Source organism: Lolium perenne, chromosome 2 (assembly GCF_019359855.2).
Source record: "Lolium perenne isolate Kyuss_39 chromosome 2, Kyuss_2.0, whole genome shotgun sequence".
Taxonomy (NCBI): Eukaryota; Viridiplantae; Streptophyta; class Magnoliopsida; order Poales; family Poaceae; genus Lolium; species Lolium perenne.
In genome coordinates this window covers 22,003,468-22,019,879 of record NC_067245.2, presented here as the reverse complement: position 1 = coordinate 22,019,879, position 16,412 = coordinate 22,003,468, and the positions used below count along the sequence as shown (strand labels likewise).

General features: G+C 47.9%; 3 protein-coding genes across 3 annotated transcripts; 2 read left to right on the top strand and 1 right to left on the bottom strand.

Annotated features, from left to right (window-relative positions):
• The first annotated feature begins 1,474 nt into the window (after window positions 1-1,474).
• On the top strand, window positions 1,475-3,258 carry LOC127331455 (probable lysophospholipase BODYGUARD 4). Its single transcript, XM_051357633.2, has 4 exons — window positions 1,475-1,895; window positions 2,058-2,404; window positions 2,503-2,699; window positions 2,770-3,258. The coding sequence occupies exons 1-4, from the start codon at window positions 1,499-1,501 to the stop codon at window positions 3,092-3,094; spliced, it is 1,266 nt and encodes a 421-aa protein (XP_051213593.1). The 5' UTR covers window positions 1,475-1,498; the 3' UTR covers window positions 3,095-3,258.
• Window positions 3,259-5,917: 2,659 nt separating this feature from the next.
• On the top strand, window positions 5,918-6,625 carry LOC127329799 (uncharacterized). Its single transcript, XM_051356237.2, has 2 exons — window positions 5,918-6,215; window positions 6,323-6,625. Exons 1-2 carry the CDS (start codon window positions 6,008-6,010, stop codon window positions 6,451-6,453), a joined length of 339 nt encoding a protein of 112 aa, XP_051212197.1. The 5' UTR covers window positions 5,918-6,007; the 3' UTR covers window positions 6,454-6,625.
• Window positions 6,626-10,985: 4,360 nt separating this feature from the next.
• Window positions 10,986-13,405, bottom strand: LOC127331454 (protein ETHYLENE-INSENSITIVE 3-like 2). The gene is made up of 2 exons (XM_051357631.1): window positions 13,259-13,405; window positions 10,986-13,053 (listed from the first exon to the last, which is right to left on the bottom strand). Exon 2 carries the CDS (start codon window positions 12,968-12,970, stop codon window positions 11,174-11,176), a length of 1,797 nt encoding a protein of 598 aa, XP_051213591.1. The 5' UTR covers window positions 12,971-13,053; window positions 13,259-13,405; the 3' UTR covers window positions 10,986-11,173.
• Window positions 13,406-16,412: the final 3,007 nt, after the last annotated feature.

The window sequence follows — 16,412 nt, the reverse complement described above, 5'->3', positions numbered from 1 at the left end:
GTCTTTTATATTTTCACAAGATAGCCATGAAAACATATTTAAAAGGATAAATTAAACCAAAAAATAGACGAAAACAAACGGAATAATTATATAAATCCACCGTAATGTAGCATAAAGCTAGATATAGTACTTCTTCTGGGGAAACTCAAAGTGCCGGGCTACATGGCTTCTTTTTTAGAAAATTTGAATTCAACATTTTAAAGATTCAAAAAATTCTGAAAAAAATCTCAAAATAAAATACATTATATTCGAGGTTACAAAAATGACAAATTCTGATAAATTTTGGAGGTTTCAAAATCTGTACTATTCACTTTTTCAGGATTTGTGAATTTTGCACAGCCCAAAATATTCAGTCTTTCGTATTGCTTTTTTCACAGTGATAGAGTACAACATTATCTACCTCAAGAATATTTATTCACATTTTTTTAAAACTATGAAATGCCTTGACTTTTTGAAAAAATGGCTCCATGTAGCCGGAGCTACAAAATGCCACACTCCTTCTGTCCCTGTTAGATCAACGCGCGCAGCATGGTATAGACGCGTGCATGTAGGTATCGTCCGGCGTTGATTAAACAGGAGCCGAGGTAGAGTTTACAAACTGATCCATGGTTCCAGGGAGAAAAGGACAGTCGTCGCGTTTAGTTATCACCGGATATTTTCTCGCGGCTATCGACGAGCCCACGTTGCCACAAGTGACTCGTGCGTACATTTTCTTTGGCGATGTAGATGTTCCGCTTTGCTGTGTTCTCCTCGTCGTACGTCGTAGGCAGCAGAACGTTCGTGCTGGATCGAGCAACCTCTGGTCGCGGTAAAGCAAGGCTCGCTCTCGTACGAACGGATGTGCCGCGGCCGAAACCGTGCGATCCTTCCACGCATCAACAAAAGTTCCCCGGCCGAAGGCGCACGTGAATGGACGGCGACGCGAGCGACGACCAAACAACAAAGCCGCCGGGAATCCGTTTGGATCTAATTCTGACGTATACGTACTAGTAATATTTTCGACGAAAAGTACTGTGCGTTACATTAGGGCTACCCAATGAGAAAATATCATCAAAATCAAGTCAACTTCTCAAACGCACAACTACCCGTGAATGGCGTGAACGTACGGGAAACCAAACATCAAACGCCAGGAATCAATTTGGGACCTAATTTAGTTTCTCTTATCAAAGAGCACTGTGTCCGACGTACTGTAAGTATTTTCGAGGAAGACTATGCTGTGTGTTACATTAGGTCTTCATAAACCATTTTATCAGAGAAAAGTCAATCTCGAAACGACAGCGAAGCGGACGACAAATCATGCACCAGGAATCGCTCAAACGCGCAGCGAAGGAAAGTGTATAACTTTTTCCAAACGAAAGGAAAGTGTATAACTGGCCAGTAGGCCTGTGATATCGTCTGCTGCATATACGCCTCCTGTTCCGGGCGACGTGGATCAACGGCGCACACACGCGCCACCACGCTTTTCCAGCCCTACGACTCGCATCCACGCGCGTCCATCATGCCCGGACTGCCGGCCCTCCTGTCGCGCCCCGCGAAATGGCTCGCGGCTGCCGTCTTCACCTTCCTCGACGTCCTCGACGTGCTCCTCTGCCTCGTCTACTCCGCGCTCGACGCCTTCCTGGAGGAGAGCCCCGTCGCCTGCTACTGCCACCGGACCCATGGCGCGGAGGGGGTCTCCGACACATTGTACCTGCGTAGGAGCGCCTTCCGGGACGCGCTCCTCGCGCTCCTGCGGACGGCCGGCGTCGGGAGGAGGACGACGAACGCGTCGCCGGAGAAGGCGCGGAGCCCGAGGTGGTCCGACTGCGGCTGCGCGAGGTGCCTCGCGTGGCGGAGCGCCGGCGCCGGCGGCCGGCTGCACTTCGTCGTCGGCAAAGAACCGGCGCCGACCAAAGGTACTACAATTTTCCGTTTTTCAGTTACTACTCGCGTGTGCGCGCACGCAATTACTTGTCAGTCGCCCGGCCGGCATGATCGAACAGAACCGCGTGCGTGACTCTGCCCTGCCCTGCCGTGCGTGTCGACGACGTTAACATCTGTCTGCAACTTCTCCTCAGGTGCAGCGACGGCGAGAAGCGAGAGAGGCCCCGGGGACGACGCCATCTTCATACACGGCTTCACGTCGTCGTCCTCCTTCTGGGCGGAGACCGTGTTCCCGGAGCTCGCCGCCGCGGAGAACCGCAGGCTGCTCGCCGTGGATCTCCTCGGCTTCGGCGACAGCCCCAAGCCGGCCAACTGCGCGTACACGCTGCGGGACCACGTCGAGGCCATCGAGCGGAGCCTCATCGAGCCACTCGGCCTCGCCTCCTTCCACCTGGTCAGCCACTCCATGGGCTGCACCGTCGCCATAGCTCTCGCCGCGAGAAACCCGGCTCGGGTCAGATCCATCACGCTCGTCGCGCCGGTACGCACTCGTTCTGAATATGTTCTCAGAGATATGTATACTTTCTGCTCAGTCGATCGTGTCGTGTTCATGGCGTTGCATTGCATGTATCCCTCCAGCCGTACTTCCTGCCCTGCGAAGAGAGGGCGAGTCAGGTGGCGCTGACCCGGCTGGCCGAGAAGAAGCTCTGGCCGCCGTTGGTGTTCGGCACGGCGGTGATGTCCTGGTACGAGCACATCGGGAGGACGGTTTGTTTCGTCGTCTGCAAGAACCACCGGGTCTGGGAGTGGCTCATCAGGATCCTCACGCGAAAAAGGTAACTAAATCAATCAAATTCATTCAGACACAAACAATTGCTTGGACCTGATCGGCGATTACGAGCGCAGCGGCGTGGACTTCGTGGTCAGGGACCTGACGAGGCACACGCACCACTCGGCGTGGAACACGATGCACAACGTGATCTGCGGCGGGGCGGGGGTGCAGGACCGGAACCTGGAGGTGCTGGCGGCGGCCGGCGTGCCGGTGAGGGTGGTCCACGGCGACGGGGATCAGGTGGTTCCGGTCGAGTGCAGCAGCCGTCACCTCAAATTGAAGCTCCCACGCGCGGAGCTGCGTGTCCTGGGCGGACGCGACCACCGGACGGTGGTCTTCGGAAGGGAGAAGGAGTTCGCCGAGGAGCTCCGAGAGTTCTGGTCAGGTTGTGAGAACTGAGAACCGTGAAGCAATGGTGATGGATGGATGCGTCAGGGCGTGAGGGTTTAATGAGTGCTGGTAAATGTAACAACCCTGAGTTTCAATCCTTGCAGCCCAGTGTACAGAACTCAATTACAGGATGAGCCATCGAACTTGTAAATGTCAGAACGAATTTAGGTTCACCGGAACGACTCTCTGAAGTTCAAAATGTTCTTTTAAGTTTTGAGAAAAAAATCTGCATTAATCAAGCTTATAAATCTCGACTTGATAATACTTATGTACTCCTTATCGATAAGACTGTGTGCTCCACATAAATGAGAAAATGAAGATACTATACATTTTAACTAACCTCATGAAACTCCCTAACACTACACACCTACAACGGGTCTACTCACACATGGAAATGGTGAGGAGACTCTCCCCCTCTCGGGGGCTGCCAAGGGAGATGCCAATTCGTGAAAATGCTCGGAAGATTCAAAAGTAGGGTTTCCCATTAATATATAGTGCTACACATTACATCTAACTGTATGATCTAACCTCAATTGACCTAGGGGCTCTTGGACATCTCTAGAACCTTTGCATGACTCTCATTTGTCCCCACAAGTTCAAGAACAGAGCCATGATCGAATCCATCAAATATGATAAAAGTTTGGGTCAATTCCGTTATCCACTTCCGGACTCCTGTGGTGCAGTTTTAGGCCTTAAGTAACAGTACGATATTTTGTGCATAAGAACTCAGATTCTGAAATTGAACACATGAAAAATCATTAGTGGAAAGTTTCCCTTTACTTTCATGGTGTATAGTTTTTCGTTTGACGTCATCTTCGAGTCGGTTCGTGGCCATCTTTGAAACAGTTATGTAGAGGGCAGATTTCATGAAACTCTGAATTTCATTCCAATATGGACTTCTTTGTGATTTTCATGTAATTCCTGCAGAAAAAAGTGTAAAAAACAAAATTATTTACCTTTGCAACTATTATTAGTAATCTTAATAAATATAATAAAATTGTCAAATTACGGATTTTAACATAATAAACTATAAACTTCATACATGGATACATTTAAATGTCAAAATAGAGATATTCAGAATAGATGCGCACCCCTAACCTGGCTAACACGTGTAGGCAGCGGTCAAAGATGGTTAGCGCATTAATTCTACAAGTGCACATGATGTATGTAGTTAGTTTCTGAAAGTAAGAGTATCGAAGCACGATGGAGCTATTTGAGGTTTAAGTACAATGTGTTAGCTTCACTTAGATGTAGCTGGGAGTTATTCTTGACCCAAAGAAAAGTGAGATCGATGAAAGCTATTGTTGTTGTTGAGTTGTGAACAAAAAGTAGTGAATAAAGCAAAAAAAAAAAAAGTGGCAACGTGAACGATGTAAGATACTTGAAACTCAATAAGGGTAAAGTGTTCTCAAGAAGTCCTTATAGTATGTAGGTGCACTTAGTAGTACTAACATACACCCCTCATAATCACCACCACCCCCTCAAATCAGTGCCTGGAGTCCTCGAGTAATTAAGGGGCTCCACATGGTTATAGATATCAACTCTTGAATACCGTTCCCCTCGTTAATACATTGTTGGTGGAGGCAGCGGATGATGTCACTTAATTAACGTCCACATTCCTCCAACTGCATACAACGGTGATTTCCCCCAATATCCCAATGACGAATATTATGTGGTTGACCACACTTAACATAATTGAAGAAGACCACCATACACATATTGCAAAAGAAGATAAACACAAATCTTTATTTAATTTTATAATATTACTGTTAAGCTTCATGCACTAGCCACTTGAACCAAAAGTCCGAACTGATGGAAAGGGCTAGGCAATCCACATATACACTTCACAACACCCCCACTCGCGTGTGACGGGAGAAGAGGAAGTCAACACGTGAAAGAAGAAGAGCACACCGAAATAGGGCATCAGCGGTGGCTAAAGAGGGGGGCAACAACAATTTTTAGGCTTAATTGCGAAAACCAGGGGGCAACAGCAATTTTTAGGCTTAATTGCGAAAACCATGTGAAAGCAAGGATTTGAACTCGAGACCTAGGGCTCTGATACCATGTTAAGCTTCATGCACTAGCCACTTGAACCAAAAGTCCGAACTGATGGAAAGGGCTAGGCAATCCACATATACACTTCACAACAATTACTAAGGTTTCTCTATCTTCATAAGAACAAATGGAACTACTCACACATGAACAAATGGGACTAATCACACAAGGGGTAAATAACATCATCGTGATTACATGAATGGGGTGTGAGGGATTGAATGAATACAATTGCAAATCCACGATAGAGTTCTGGATTACAACAAGATGGATGAAGATGGTGAAGCTGCTGCTAATGAAGATCAATGCTAAAGCCTCCAAGATTCAAGCAGCTAGCCAGGGACGGCGGTTGATTCCCTCGGTGAGTTCCCCCTCCAGACCCAAGACAAGCTGATTCAAGTTTCACAAAATCCTTCGAGCCGCAATACATGTTCCAGAAAATCCCCACTGAACTTTGTCGTGCGCCTTCTCGAAATCGAATTTCAGAATAATGCCCTTCGTAGTTCTTCCAGAACAACTACGTACCCGCTCGTAGATGTTCCGACCCAGGATAAACGCAGTTTGAGCTGTTCTCACAGGTCACCGTCACACATAACTGAACCTGAAGAAGGGAGCGACTGCTAGAGTAGCACTGCCATCGCCGGCCTGCCTAACCCAAACACGGGCACATGCACGTTCCGCGCTGCGTGTCCGCTCGGAGATATTGATTCCTCGTCGAATCATCAACTGAGCTACGCAGAGTGAGCCATGTAAAAAGATATCGGGTCATTTGCCTCTCCGGCTAGTACAAGTACGAGCAACCGGCCGGGCGTCTCGTCTCACGTTCAACTCCGTCAGAGATATCTGAAACTTGCCCGATCAGCGTCGGTCATGGAGGCAGCAGCGGACGAGCGCCGCTCTGATCTAAAGCACGCGGCTTGTTTGACCTTGGTGGTCGTCGGGCTGATCGTCTTGTCCACCATTGTGGGGCTCAAAGTCTGTGAGCTCGTGGAAGAGAACCACGACGATCAAGCTCCCGACGTCACGGTCAACGTGGCCGCGCCGGCGCCGCAGCTGGGAGGCGACACCGTCATGCCAGGTCGGTGGTAACTGGACTTCCCGCTGCGTGATCTTCCTATATTATCTCGTGGGTTCGTGGATCGATCATGGTTTTTCTTCTTCTCCTTTGTTTTTGCGTGTTGGCAGTTGGACCAGGCGGCGGTGGCTCCGCCGGCGGCGCCGGCGCGGTGGAAGAGGCGAAGGGGTTCTACGCCGGCCGGCCCCTGTTCAAGGTTCCGCCGAGCAGCCCCTGCCGCGCCAAGGCCGGGCGCTGCTGAGGATGTTTACCAGCTACGGGGCAGAGCACGTCGCCAGCAGACAGCAGCGGTTGCGAGAAGAGCACTGGCCAGTCTCCGAGTAAATAATCTGCTACTGTATCGGAATGTTTTCAGGGGAACATGTACGGAAGTGCTGTGATAGATATCGTGGAACAGAACACTGAACCAGTAAGATATGGGCCGAATTCTCTTGTGAGGCCAGGCTAGGCTAGGACGGCTTTCCGGCCCGTCTATCCCCCAAGTTGTTCGTATTACCCCATGCCTAAATGGACCAGTCTAATGGGCCTGCCCTGCCCATAGCATTTTGGCTATATCAACCTATTATAAAAAAATGAATTTACAAATATCAAAATTATTCTGATATTAAATTTCAGGTGTACATGCTGATATTCTAGGTTCGTACACAATTTTTCGTGAGAAAACAACATCATCAAAATTTATCTTTTTTACATGAGACACAAAAAATATTTTTTTCCCGAAAACTTGTGTGCGAACATAGAATGTGTAGAACAAATAAAAAATTATTATAGAATTTTATAACACTTTAAAATATATTTTCACACAACGAGTTTATATGTACCCGTGAGCTGAATTGGATTTCCCACGTACTCCATCCACGAAGAAATTATAAAATAACTAAAAACGTCAAACCTGTTCTTAAATTTTGTGCATATGGTAATAAAAGTTGTTCCACTTGTCCCGAAAAGGGTCATTTAGACTAGTCACAATGGGAAGTATCATACACTAGTATTATGCACATGATACTAGTTTATGATACTACCCCCACACTGCATAGTATCATAAGATAGTATCATAATATCATCATATTTAATATTTTATAGAATCTTAATGCAAATTAGTGTACAAGATGTGTTTGATATTAAGTTTTCTAGTTTTACGTGCTATGATACGGTATCATATTATTGGTGTGCCACATCAAATTTTTGTCAAAATAGCATGCATGATACTACTCATGATACTCCCATTGTGGCTAGTCTTAGGAGAAAGAACAGGAGGGTTCCAGATCATGGAAATGCAAAAACTTAGTTTGACTCAGCTTGCGCCTACGCATTCGCTTCATTTTTATTCTCCATCATATCAAAATAGGAAATTGTTCAGTCCCGAAAGGATAACTCGAAATCCTATGTCAAATGTATTACATAAGGCTAATTTGGCAGTGCTAAGCGCGGTTCATCCGTTTATGGTTCGCCAAAACATGCCCTTCGCCTTCTTCAACAAAACAAGAAAACTTGCTTTCTAAAAAGTATGGTTCGAACTAGGGCATCCTCTACTGCCTCCTCTGCACTCTTTTCGGATCAAATTCAACATCGCATTTACCTTCGTAGGCTGAAATGTTTGACCAGGATCAACCGAGCTATCTTTGCACTTTTAGCTGTGTTATGGATTGGGATATGACAGAGTTCTCACACCCAATAAATTGGTGTGCTAGTTTTTTTTTTGTAAAATGGCGGGTAGTCTCAACACTCGTTTACAAGCGTCTCATGATCACTGCCTCGCCGGTCACGGCGGCATGCCGCCGCTTCGACAGTGCCATGCTATGTCGAGATAGGAACAACGCCAGAGCCAATCAATCAATCAGAGAACACATAGTACTGCAACAATGTGATTGCACTGTGTCCCGATGATGCCCGACAGCGAGAGGCCGAGACCGAGACGGCGAGACCCCCTTGTCACCAATCGCAAGCAGGCGACGTGTGATACCCTGCAGTCGACGGACCACCACGCCGCACTGCAGCGGTACCGCGGCCACCAGCAAACAGCGGAGCGGAATACTACGCAACAGCTCCATGCCGCGTCGATCGGGCGCGCGCCGCTGCTTTCAGCCGGCAGCCCGCCGCTCCTCTCTGACCACTGACAGGCCATCGGGCGATCGTCCTCCTCGCCCACGTGGCCTCGTATTTATGAAATTTGTCAGGATTCAGATGGAGCTTTCAGTCATACTAGTGGTTACTCGCCTGAGCAATTATCAGCCATCGAGTTACAGTCAGGTCCTCGCAAGGCGCCGAGCCTCTGAAGCCTTGGCTAGTCTGAACATTTGCCGATGAACAGTTTGGTGCAGATATTTATGGAGCGAATTTCGCATCATGGTCAAAGATTTCAGATAGGCAACCAAAGTATATACCCCACCCCCCATGGATGTTTCAAGAACATTTGCTGATAGCTTTCTCTGTACTTACAAGGCACAAATCATCTGAAGCTTTGGCTAGTCTGAGCATTTGCTGAGGAACAGTTCTTGCAGAAATGGGATCGAACATTGCATTATGGTCAAAGATTTCAGAAAGGCAACCACCAAAGTAAGTATATACCCCCATGTTTCTCTGTAACTGAAAGCGTGACTAGCCCACCTAATTAAGTTTTTCGTGACGCTTTCTGGTTAACATTGACCGGAAGGAGAAGTGTCGGGAGAATAGAATATCTTGACTGGCCAATGGTTCTTCAGAGAAATTCAACGGTATGCTTCTTCCTTTTGCACGTCGCGAGAATCTTCGAAAACAAGTGTGTGTACTTCAGTTCAGAGTAGTACTAAGTAAACAACTGATAAGAAAATTATGGAGTGCTTTATTTTAAGGGACGGATTAGGTAGATCTCGAGGAAGATTAGGAACCGACAGGGCCACGATTTGGTGGCCTAAGTATGCGTAGAACCGACTCAAATGTTAACGGGGGAGGTATCTTAGAGTTGCGTCCCTCAAATCACATCAGGTTAAAGTGCTGAATCCGTTGTTTGGGGAACGCCACATTCTCGTGCTACGCTTGGGAGCGTCCCTCTCAAGCCACGTTGCCTAAACATGACCTTCAGACAATTTTTGATTTAAAATTAACACTTTATTTATAATTTTGGAGATGATTCGTCTTTTTTACATGGAAAAAGTATTAAAACGATAGACAAAAACATAAACCTTGGAAAACTAGAGGTCAGCCCTACTATTCTTCGCTACCGTCGTCGTCGTTGTCGTCACCCGAGTCGTTGTGGTGGTGGATATGTCAAGACTCTTTTGTTAAACATCTTGACGCTCATCTCGCCGTCGCCTTTGTAGAAGAAGTTTACCAAGCAGCCGACCTCGATGTCGAGGTCTCGGGAACTTCTTCCAGCTAGTTTGGAGGTACATCTTGCCTTCCACATCGAACATGACCTCCACGGTCCACCGGCAGAAATCGCAGCCCGCTTCCCGCAGGGTCACCGCGGCCGGCTCTCAACCGACGAGAAATTCGGCGAACGCGTCCAGGAGCTTCTTCTTGCCGAAAGGGTCGTCATTGATGAAGATGACAAACTGGAAGTACTTGTTGCAGGGGCAGTCTTCTTCCTCAGGCGATGGCGAGCGTGCGACACGACCGCCCCTGCCCCTGCAGCTGCCATGACCATGTCCAGTTGAACCAGCCATGGAGCGCCTGTGGACAAAGTTGGGTGCCGGCGGCTAGGGTTGTGTGCGAGAGGTGATGAGCGAGCACCCCGTTATATACACTAGAGGCAGGCGAGGGAGCAGTGGCGTGCATTAACATCAGCACACATAACAAGGCGCGATGAGACGTCTTGTTGCGCGTCTAAGGAAACTGCAACGTTGCTGCGCGGAAATTAAATTGCGTTGGCTAGAGTTAGGCGACGTGGGTTTTCGTTCTGTCCAGCTTCCCCTAACTACCTCTATGTAGCGGGGACGGGCTCGAAGTGGCGGACACTGTATTAAGCCACGCTGGATAAAAAAAGCTTTGGACGCATGGCCGAGAAAGTTCTAACATCTGACGATCCAAATTACTTTGTAGGACGGTTTGGATGCCAGATATGCTCTCAAATTCATGGTTCCTCAATCTGACAGTTTATGTTTATGTGTGTGTGAAAGGTCATTTCAGTCTGACAGTGTGTGTTTATGTTGTCTGTAAAAGGTCATTTTCAACTCTAACGGAGCCTGTTTGAATCCCGGTAAAATTTCCAGATCTATGTGAAAATGCGCTGTACATTTGGGCCCGTTTGAATCACTGTAAAACTGAAACCGCTTGCGATGAAATGCCTGGAAATTTTCCCAAACATCACCTCCCTTAATTTGTACGTGTTGATCCCGTCAAAATGGGCAGCATCTACGAACGTGCGCGCGCGTGTGCCCCATCTTCCGGCGCTGCTCAGTGCTCCGGCTGGCCTCCGCGTCGGGTAACCAGTCCTTGTCACGGCTGAATCTCATTCATGGTGCTTCCCGGCGAGCATGTGAGATGACGGATGGGTCGCCACCTACGCACCATCAATTGAACAGTGAAGCAGAAAGGGAAAGGGAGCCTAGCTCATGGTGCCCATGAAAGGGCAAGCTTTGCTTTTCTAGATCAGCAAAAGGAACCTTCCACGAGGGTCGAGGGAGAAAAAAGTGCAACAAAGTTACTCTCGGAAAATAAGAGCAACAAAGTTTAGTCTTTTGGTCTATAGTAAGTTGTTAAGCATCTTTGCAGCTAAAACGGTGGATGAATGAACGCATGAATCCCACAATTTTTTTTAGCAAAAACGGTTCAGTTCCGGTGTGATCGTTCATCTGAAAATTCCAGTGCGATTTGTGAAAAAATCCAGTGTTCTGAACATGGCCCAGAATCAACCAGTCCTTGCAGGTTACACAACTTACAAGAAACCATGAACCGATCGAGATTGAAAACCTTATGAATTCTAGTAATGGCCTAGATAAAGCTACTACAAGCTAATGAATGGCGGTTTCTTAATTGTTGTTTCAGTAGAACCAGTTTGGTACAACGTGTTTCTGCGGCGGTTGCTGCATGGCGCCGGCGTAATTCACCGTTGACGCGTCGAAACCTGAACTGAACCTGCCGAGCTCCGGCGACCCCATGCCGAACGGCGCGTCGTCGCGGACGAAGAACGCCGCACTCTGCTGCTGCTCCTGCTGCATCATGCTGTTCGCGCCACCGAGTGACATTGGCGCCAGATGGTCTCTGCCACCGATGTGCATGCTCGGAGCGGCGGCGTCGTTGCTCCTGTGCGCGGCCACGCCGGTCTCGTACATGCTCATCAGCCCGGCGAGGCATCTCTGGTCATCGACGGGAAGGCCGAAGTCGAAGCCGCCAAGCTGCTGCTGGCTACGCGGGCTGTAGGGTGCCGCCGGGAAGAAGGCCGGTGGCGGCTTGCTCTCGACGGCGGCGGGGTTGTTGTACCTGCAGGCGTACTGGTGGTCGTTGCGCGCGTTGCGGTCGAGGAAGCCGAGCGCGGGATTGCCGTGCGGGCACTGCGCGTTGTTGCAAGTGTACACGCGGGTGTTTCCATTCTGCTCCGGCTCGGCGTCGGAGGCGGGCGACGGTGCGGTCCGCTTCTGGGTGTGGGTGAAGTCGAAGTCGATGGCTTCTTCCTTCATCAGCGCGGCCGGCATGAACAAGAACTCGTTGCTCATGTCAGCATCCATGGTTAAGTCGACGAACGCGGCTGCCTCGAAGGGTGGCTTGGTCTGGTTCGCGGCCTCCTCGCCGTACACTGCGTCGACGTCGTACTCGCCGGAGCTGGCGTCGAACGAGAGCGCCCTGGCGGCAGACGGCGGAGGAAGGCACGCGCCGGGATGCAGCTCCTCCTCCCTCTTGAGGACGGCGAGCCAGGTGACGATCTCCCTGGCGGTCATCTTGTCCTGCAGGCACTTGGACTGGCGCACGAGGCGGCGGACCTTGTCGACGTCGGGCGACATGTGCTTGATGACGGCGGTGAGCACGGCGACCTTCCACGCCTTCTTGAGGTCGTGCGGCTTCTTGTACGGCGGCGGGCCCAGCTCGTCCGGCACGCCGGCCTCGGGCCACCACGCCTCGGACGCGCCCCGCGGCCACCACGGCGGCGCCACGCCCTTCTCGAGCGGGTACCGGCGCTGCGGCGGGTTGCAGTGCTGCATGAGCGACGAGAGCAGCGAGCCCAGCGTGGTGTCCTGCAGCTCGTGCAGGGACCGCGGGCCGGCCGCCGGGTCGTTCCCGCCCCCCTCGCCCGCATCGCCCGGCCCGGCGTTGTCGGCCTGGTACTTGGCGATGGCGGCGGGGGCGTTGCGGTCGAAGCGGACCTTCTCCTTCCACCAGGCGCGCAGGTTGTCGGAGGCGCCGCCGACCGGCTTGCCGTTCTCGGGCACGATGCCGTACACGAAGCCCTGCGCGCTGCAGGCCTCCATCATCTTGAGCATGTACTTGAGGATCCCGTCCTGCGCGCGCGACATCTTCTTGCGCCGCGCCTGCTGGTCCTGCTGGGACGCCTCCCGCCGCCGCCCCTTGCTGCTCGCCGCGCCGCCGGGGCTCTGTTGCCGCTGCTGCAGCTCCTTGAGGCGCTTGAGCCGCATCCGGTCGCGCCACATGCGGCGCTCCAGCTCCTCGATGCCGTCCACGTCGTCGTCGTCGCTCTCGTCTTCTTCAGGGAAGCTCTCGTGCACCCGCTGCGCCGGCGCCGGCGGCTGATTCATGAAGTCGCTTCCCTCCGCGAAGCAGCCGCCTCCAAAGTCCGCCGAGAACACCATGCGCGGATCCATCATGGTCACCCCTCCTCCCATCATGTCCAAGCACACCCGACCGGAAGCGATCAAGAAACTGTGGCTCTGCTCAGCAAGACTCGCAGGGGTGAAGCCTATATAGCCACCTGCACAAATTAAGCAGGGTAAGGCAAGTATAGCTAGACTCAAGTGGCAAGAACATGCGCGCATGTGAGAGCTATAAGAAATGGATCAGAAACAGACAATCATCCGAGTTCGGGAACCGCAGTAGATTTGACGAGCACAAGAGAGAAACAAGACACACCAGATTGGATTTATGTGAAGAGGGGAAGTGAGCATGAACATCCGTACCTCCTTATCTAGTATCTCTGCTGCTGATTTCTCTGCACTTGGCGGCGAAGAGGAGAGGAGAGGAGGAAGCAAAGAAGAAGCGAAGTCTTGTTTGGGCGCGACAGGAGCTGGGGAAGCAGCGGCGAGTGACACGGCCCTTATATAATGGCCGGCCTCTTGACCGACGACTTTGGTATGACCTGCAACTTGCATCAGTCGAGGTCTCCACGGTGTTGCACACGTTGGCAGATGGCACTCCTGTTGGTCCGTGCCTAGTGTTGGCGTGAGCGTGAGCGTGCTGCCAGTTCCGAGCTCATTCAAAGGACAAACAAAAAATCATATACATATGAAAAGTACAGAATTGAAATGTCATGAGTTCATGACTACTTGAATCCTAGGAAAAAATGAAATGTGTTTAATTGTAGCAAAGAATTTTTTCCTGAGGTATGACCTCGTGTTTTTTCCTATAGGATTTACACTACAGGATTTCTATAGGATTAATTCCTATAGAATATGTTCTTATAAATCAAACAATTTATATAGGATTTTTTCCCGTACAATTCAAATCCTACATAATTTTTATACGAATTCTATGAATCAAACTAAGCTGGCCGTCTCTTCGTATTAATCATAAGTCTCATACTACTACTAAACTGGGCATTAAAGATACTCGTCAATTTAATAGGCAAAACCTCTTTGCCCAAGTTACCCGGTGGCTTAGTTTTGATGAAAGACAACATTTATGAAGTCTAATAAGGTATGTTTTGAGAAAAATATTAAGAACATATTTCATTTAAAAAATTTCAAAAGGATAGACATAGGAAAAACGCACGAAGAGTATGCATGGTATGTGCCTACGGGAGTAAGAAACACATGTAGGGCTTGTTTGATTTAAAGGATTCGTAACAAATTTTATTGGACTTTTACCCATAGGATTTTTTTTTTCTATAGAGTCATTTGATTCAAAGGATTGAACCCTCCAAAACTCATATGGATTCCCTTCATGCACTACAATTTCGTAGAATTTCTAACAAGAGGTTAGACCTCTTGGAAATTTCTATGTGCCTATGACAATTATCACATGCACGCAATCTCTATAGAAATTTCCTGCGTTTTTCATGGGGTGCAATCAAACATTTCGTGCAACTGATTCCTGCGGTTTTCATTCCTATAGGATTCCACATGCCATGGCATACTGTTCGTGCGTTTTTCCTGTTACTATGCTTTCAAAATCCTTTGAATAAAACATGCCTGTAGTTCATCATAGACAAATAGGAATTTTTCAAGATGCCTAACGTTTTGCTATAAATCTTGTATGATTGTAGTATAGGAAAGAAATCTATAGGAATTTTGGAGGGTTCTATGGGCAAGAATCCTACACAATTTCTGTGAAATTCTTTTGAATCAAACAAGCCCTAACATGTAGTACAACATCCTATCATATTTTCTTGTTGTGTGCATTTTATATACTACTTTTCATGATTATTAATTCATCGGTGGAATTTTCGCAAAAAAAAAAACATTATGCTAATTATTCGGGAAGTTCTACTGGTTCAGATGAGCCTTAACCGTTGATAAATGGAATGTGTGGTTACACTTAGCCCAACGATTTAATGATGATAATTTTTTTTGATAAACATGGTTTGTTTTCATGAAAGATGGCCACCTTAGGAACCCATTTCCGTAAAATCTATATATGTACACTTTATGAATTAACATACTAGATTTTTCCGTACATACCCATGAAAGCTAAAAGTGTCACTGAAGGAGATGATGATTTTCATGTGGTTTCTTCACATAAAGTCTTTCTCACTGAGGATAACCTTGCTAAGAGAAATGTAATGGGCATATAAGGTTGTTTCAGCGACTCCAAGGAGAATGTTTAACATTTATTCCTCTGATGCCCTTATGTTTTTCTTGTACAGAGGATAGTCAATATTTCTTTTAAATTACCACCACTGACCAACACCAACTGGTTGAATAAGACTAACAAAAAATGGCTTAAATTTAAGTGATGGTTTCAGGTTTTTTATTGAGCTATGTAAAATTGTTGAAATATTATCATTTTTAATAAGATTGCAGTTGTTTGTTTCTTGTATGTTATCCACAAGGCCACTCATTGAATTTGTTTGTGGTCTTATCTTCTTCGACGGGACCAGCGGAAGCCTATGCATCCTGGTGCAATCGTGTGGAGATACTTGCACGGGTTATCTTCAACTCTAGTGGATAACAGATCCACTAATAGATTACACAATGCCTATGTTCTTTATGTTAGATCCGTTTCATTAGTTGATCTTTGTGTCCACTCTTTGTGATCCACAAATTGTAACATTTTGGATGATAATGCAACAAAAAAAATAGATGTGTGCATAGACTGATGCAGATGCCGACTTGTGCCCCCTTTTCATAAAAATGCTGATGTTTTCTCATATATACTTAGATAGTGTTTTTATGACATTCACCTATGATCAAAGCTAAAACACATGGTAGTTTGGAAGGAGTAATATCTTAAGTAGGCCACTCCCAATGCATTGTCACTTAGCATATTCTCCTAGGAGGCGTATAATTTTGGAGAAAGGATAGTATCTAAGGTAGATACAACATTTAGTACAATAGACCCTGTTAAATTTAAGAATACCAAACTAAAATATGGATGATAAATAAGTGATCTAACATTTTTTTGGGGATTGCGTTAAGAGACTATATCTATAATAAGTGACGAACTCCCACACCTCCCTCATTAACTATGTGCCATGCAGGACCAATGTGGACAACAAAGAGATGTCCCCACCTTGGAGATTAAGGAGAGGTCTAAGCAAGAATTTGTTTTGTTAGTGAAACCATCTCAAACGACGGAAACCTCTCTCTCTCTCTCTCTCTCACGAGCACGTCTAGGTATCTCTTCCTCCTCCACTATTCTTGCCCCATACTCTATGATGGTATGGTTGCGAAGGCCCCGATCCATCATGGATGGCTTGACTCAAGATCCGGGACCGATGAGATTGTTTAGACGAGTTTCGTATCACATGACGTGAATCCAAAGGGCTCCGACGAGTTCGACTCGAATAATTTAGTACCTCCATGGTTGATGGTGTGATATTAGTAATTTTTAGTTTATGATGTGCACGTTTCTTGGACATGCTCCATGCACATATCTTGTTTGATGCATGCACAT

Excerpts from the sequence above, each read along its gene's own strand:
- LOC127331455 (XM_051357633.2), top strand. The coding sequence starts at position 1,499 with ATGCCCGGACTGCCGGCCCTCCTGTCGCGCCCCGCGAAATGGCTCGCG. Across the intron at positions 1,896-2,057 it reads AGAACCGGCGCCGACCAAAG|GTGCAGCGACGGCGAGAAGC; the intron begins GTACTACAATTT and ends ACTTCTCCTCAG. Across the intron at positions 2,405-2,502 it reads CCATCACGCTCGTCGCGCCG|CCGTACTTCCTGCCCTGCGA; the intron begins GTACGCACTCGT and ends GTATCCCTCCAG.
- LOC127329799 (XM_051356237.2), top strand. The coding sequence starts at position 6,008 with ATGGAGGCAGCAGCGGACGAGCGCCGCTCTGATCTAAAGCACGCGGCT. Across the intron at positions 6,216-6,322 it reads AGGCGACACCGTCATGCCAG|TTGGACCAGGCGGCGGTGGC; the intron begins GTCGGTGGTAAC and ends GCGTGTTGGCAG.
- LOC127331454 (XM_051357631.1), bottom strand. The coding sequence starts at position 12,970 with ATGATGGGAGGAGGGGTGACCATGATGGATCCGCGCATGGTGTTCTCG.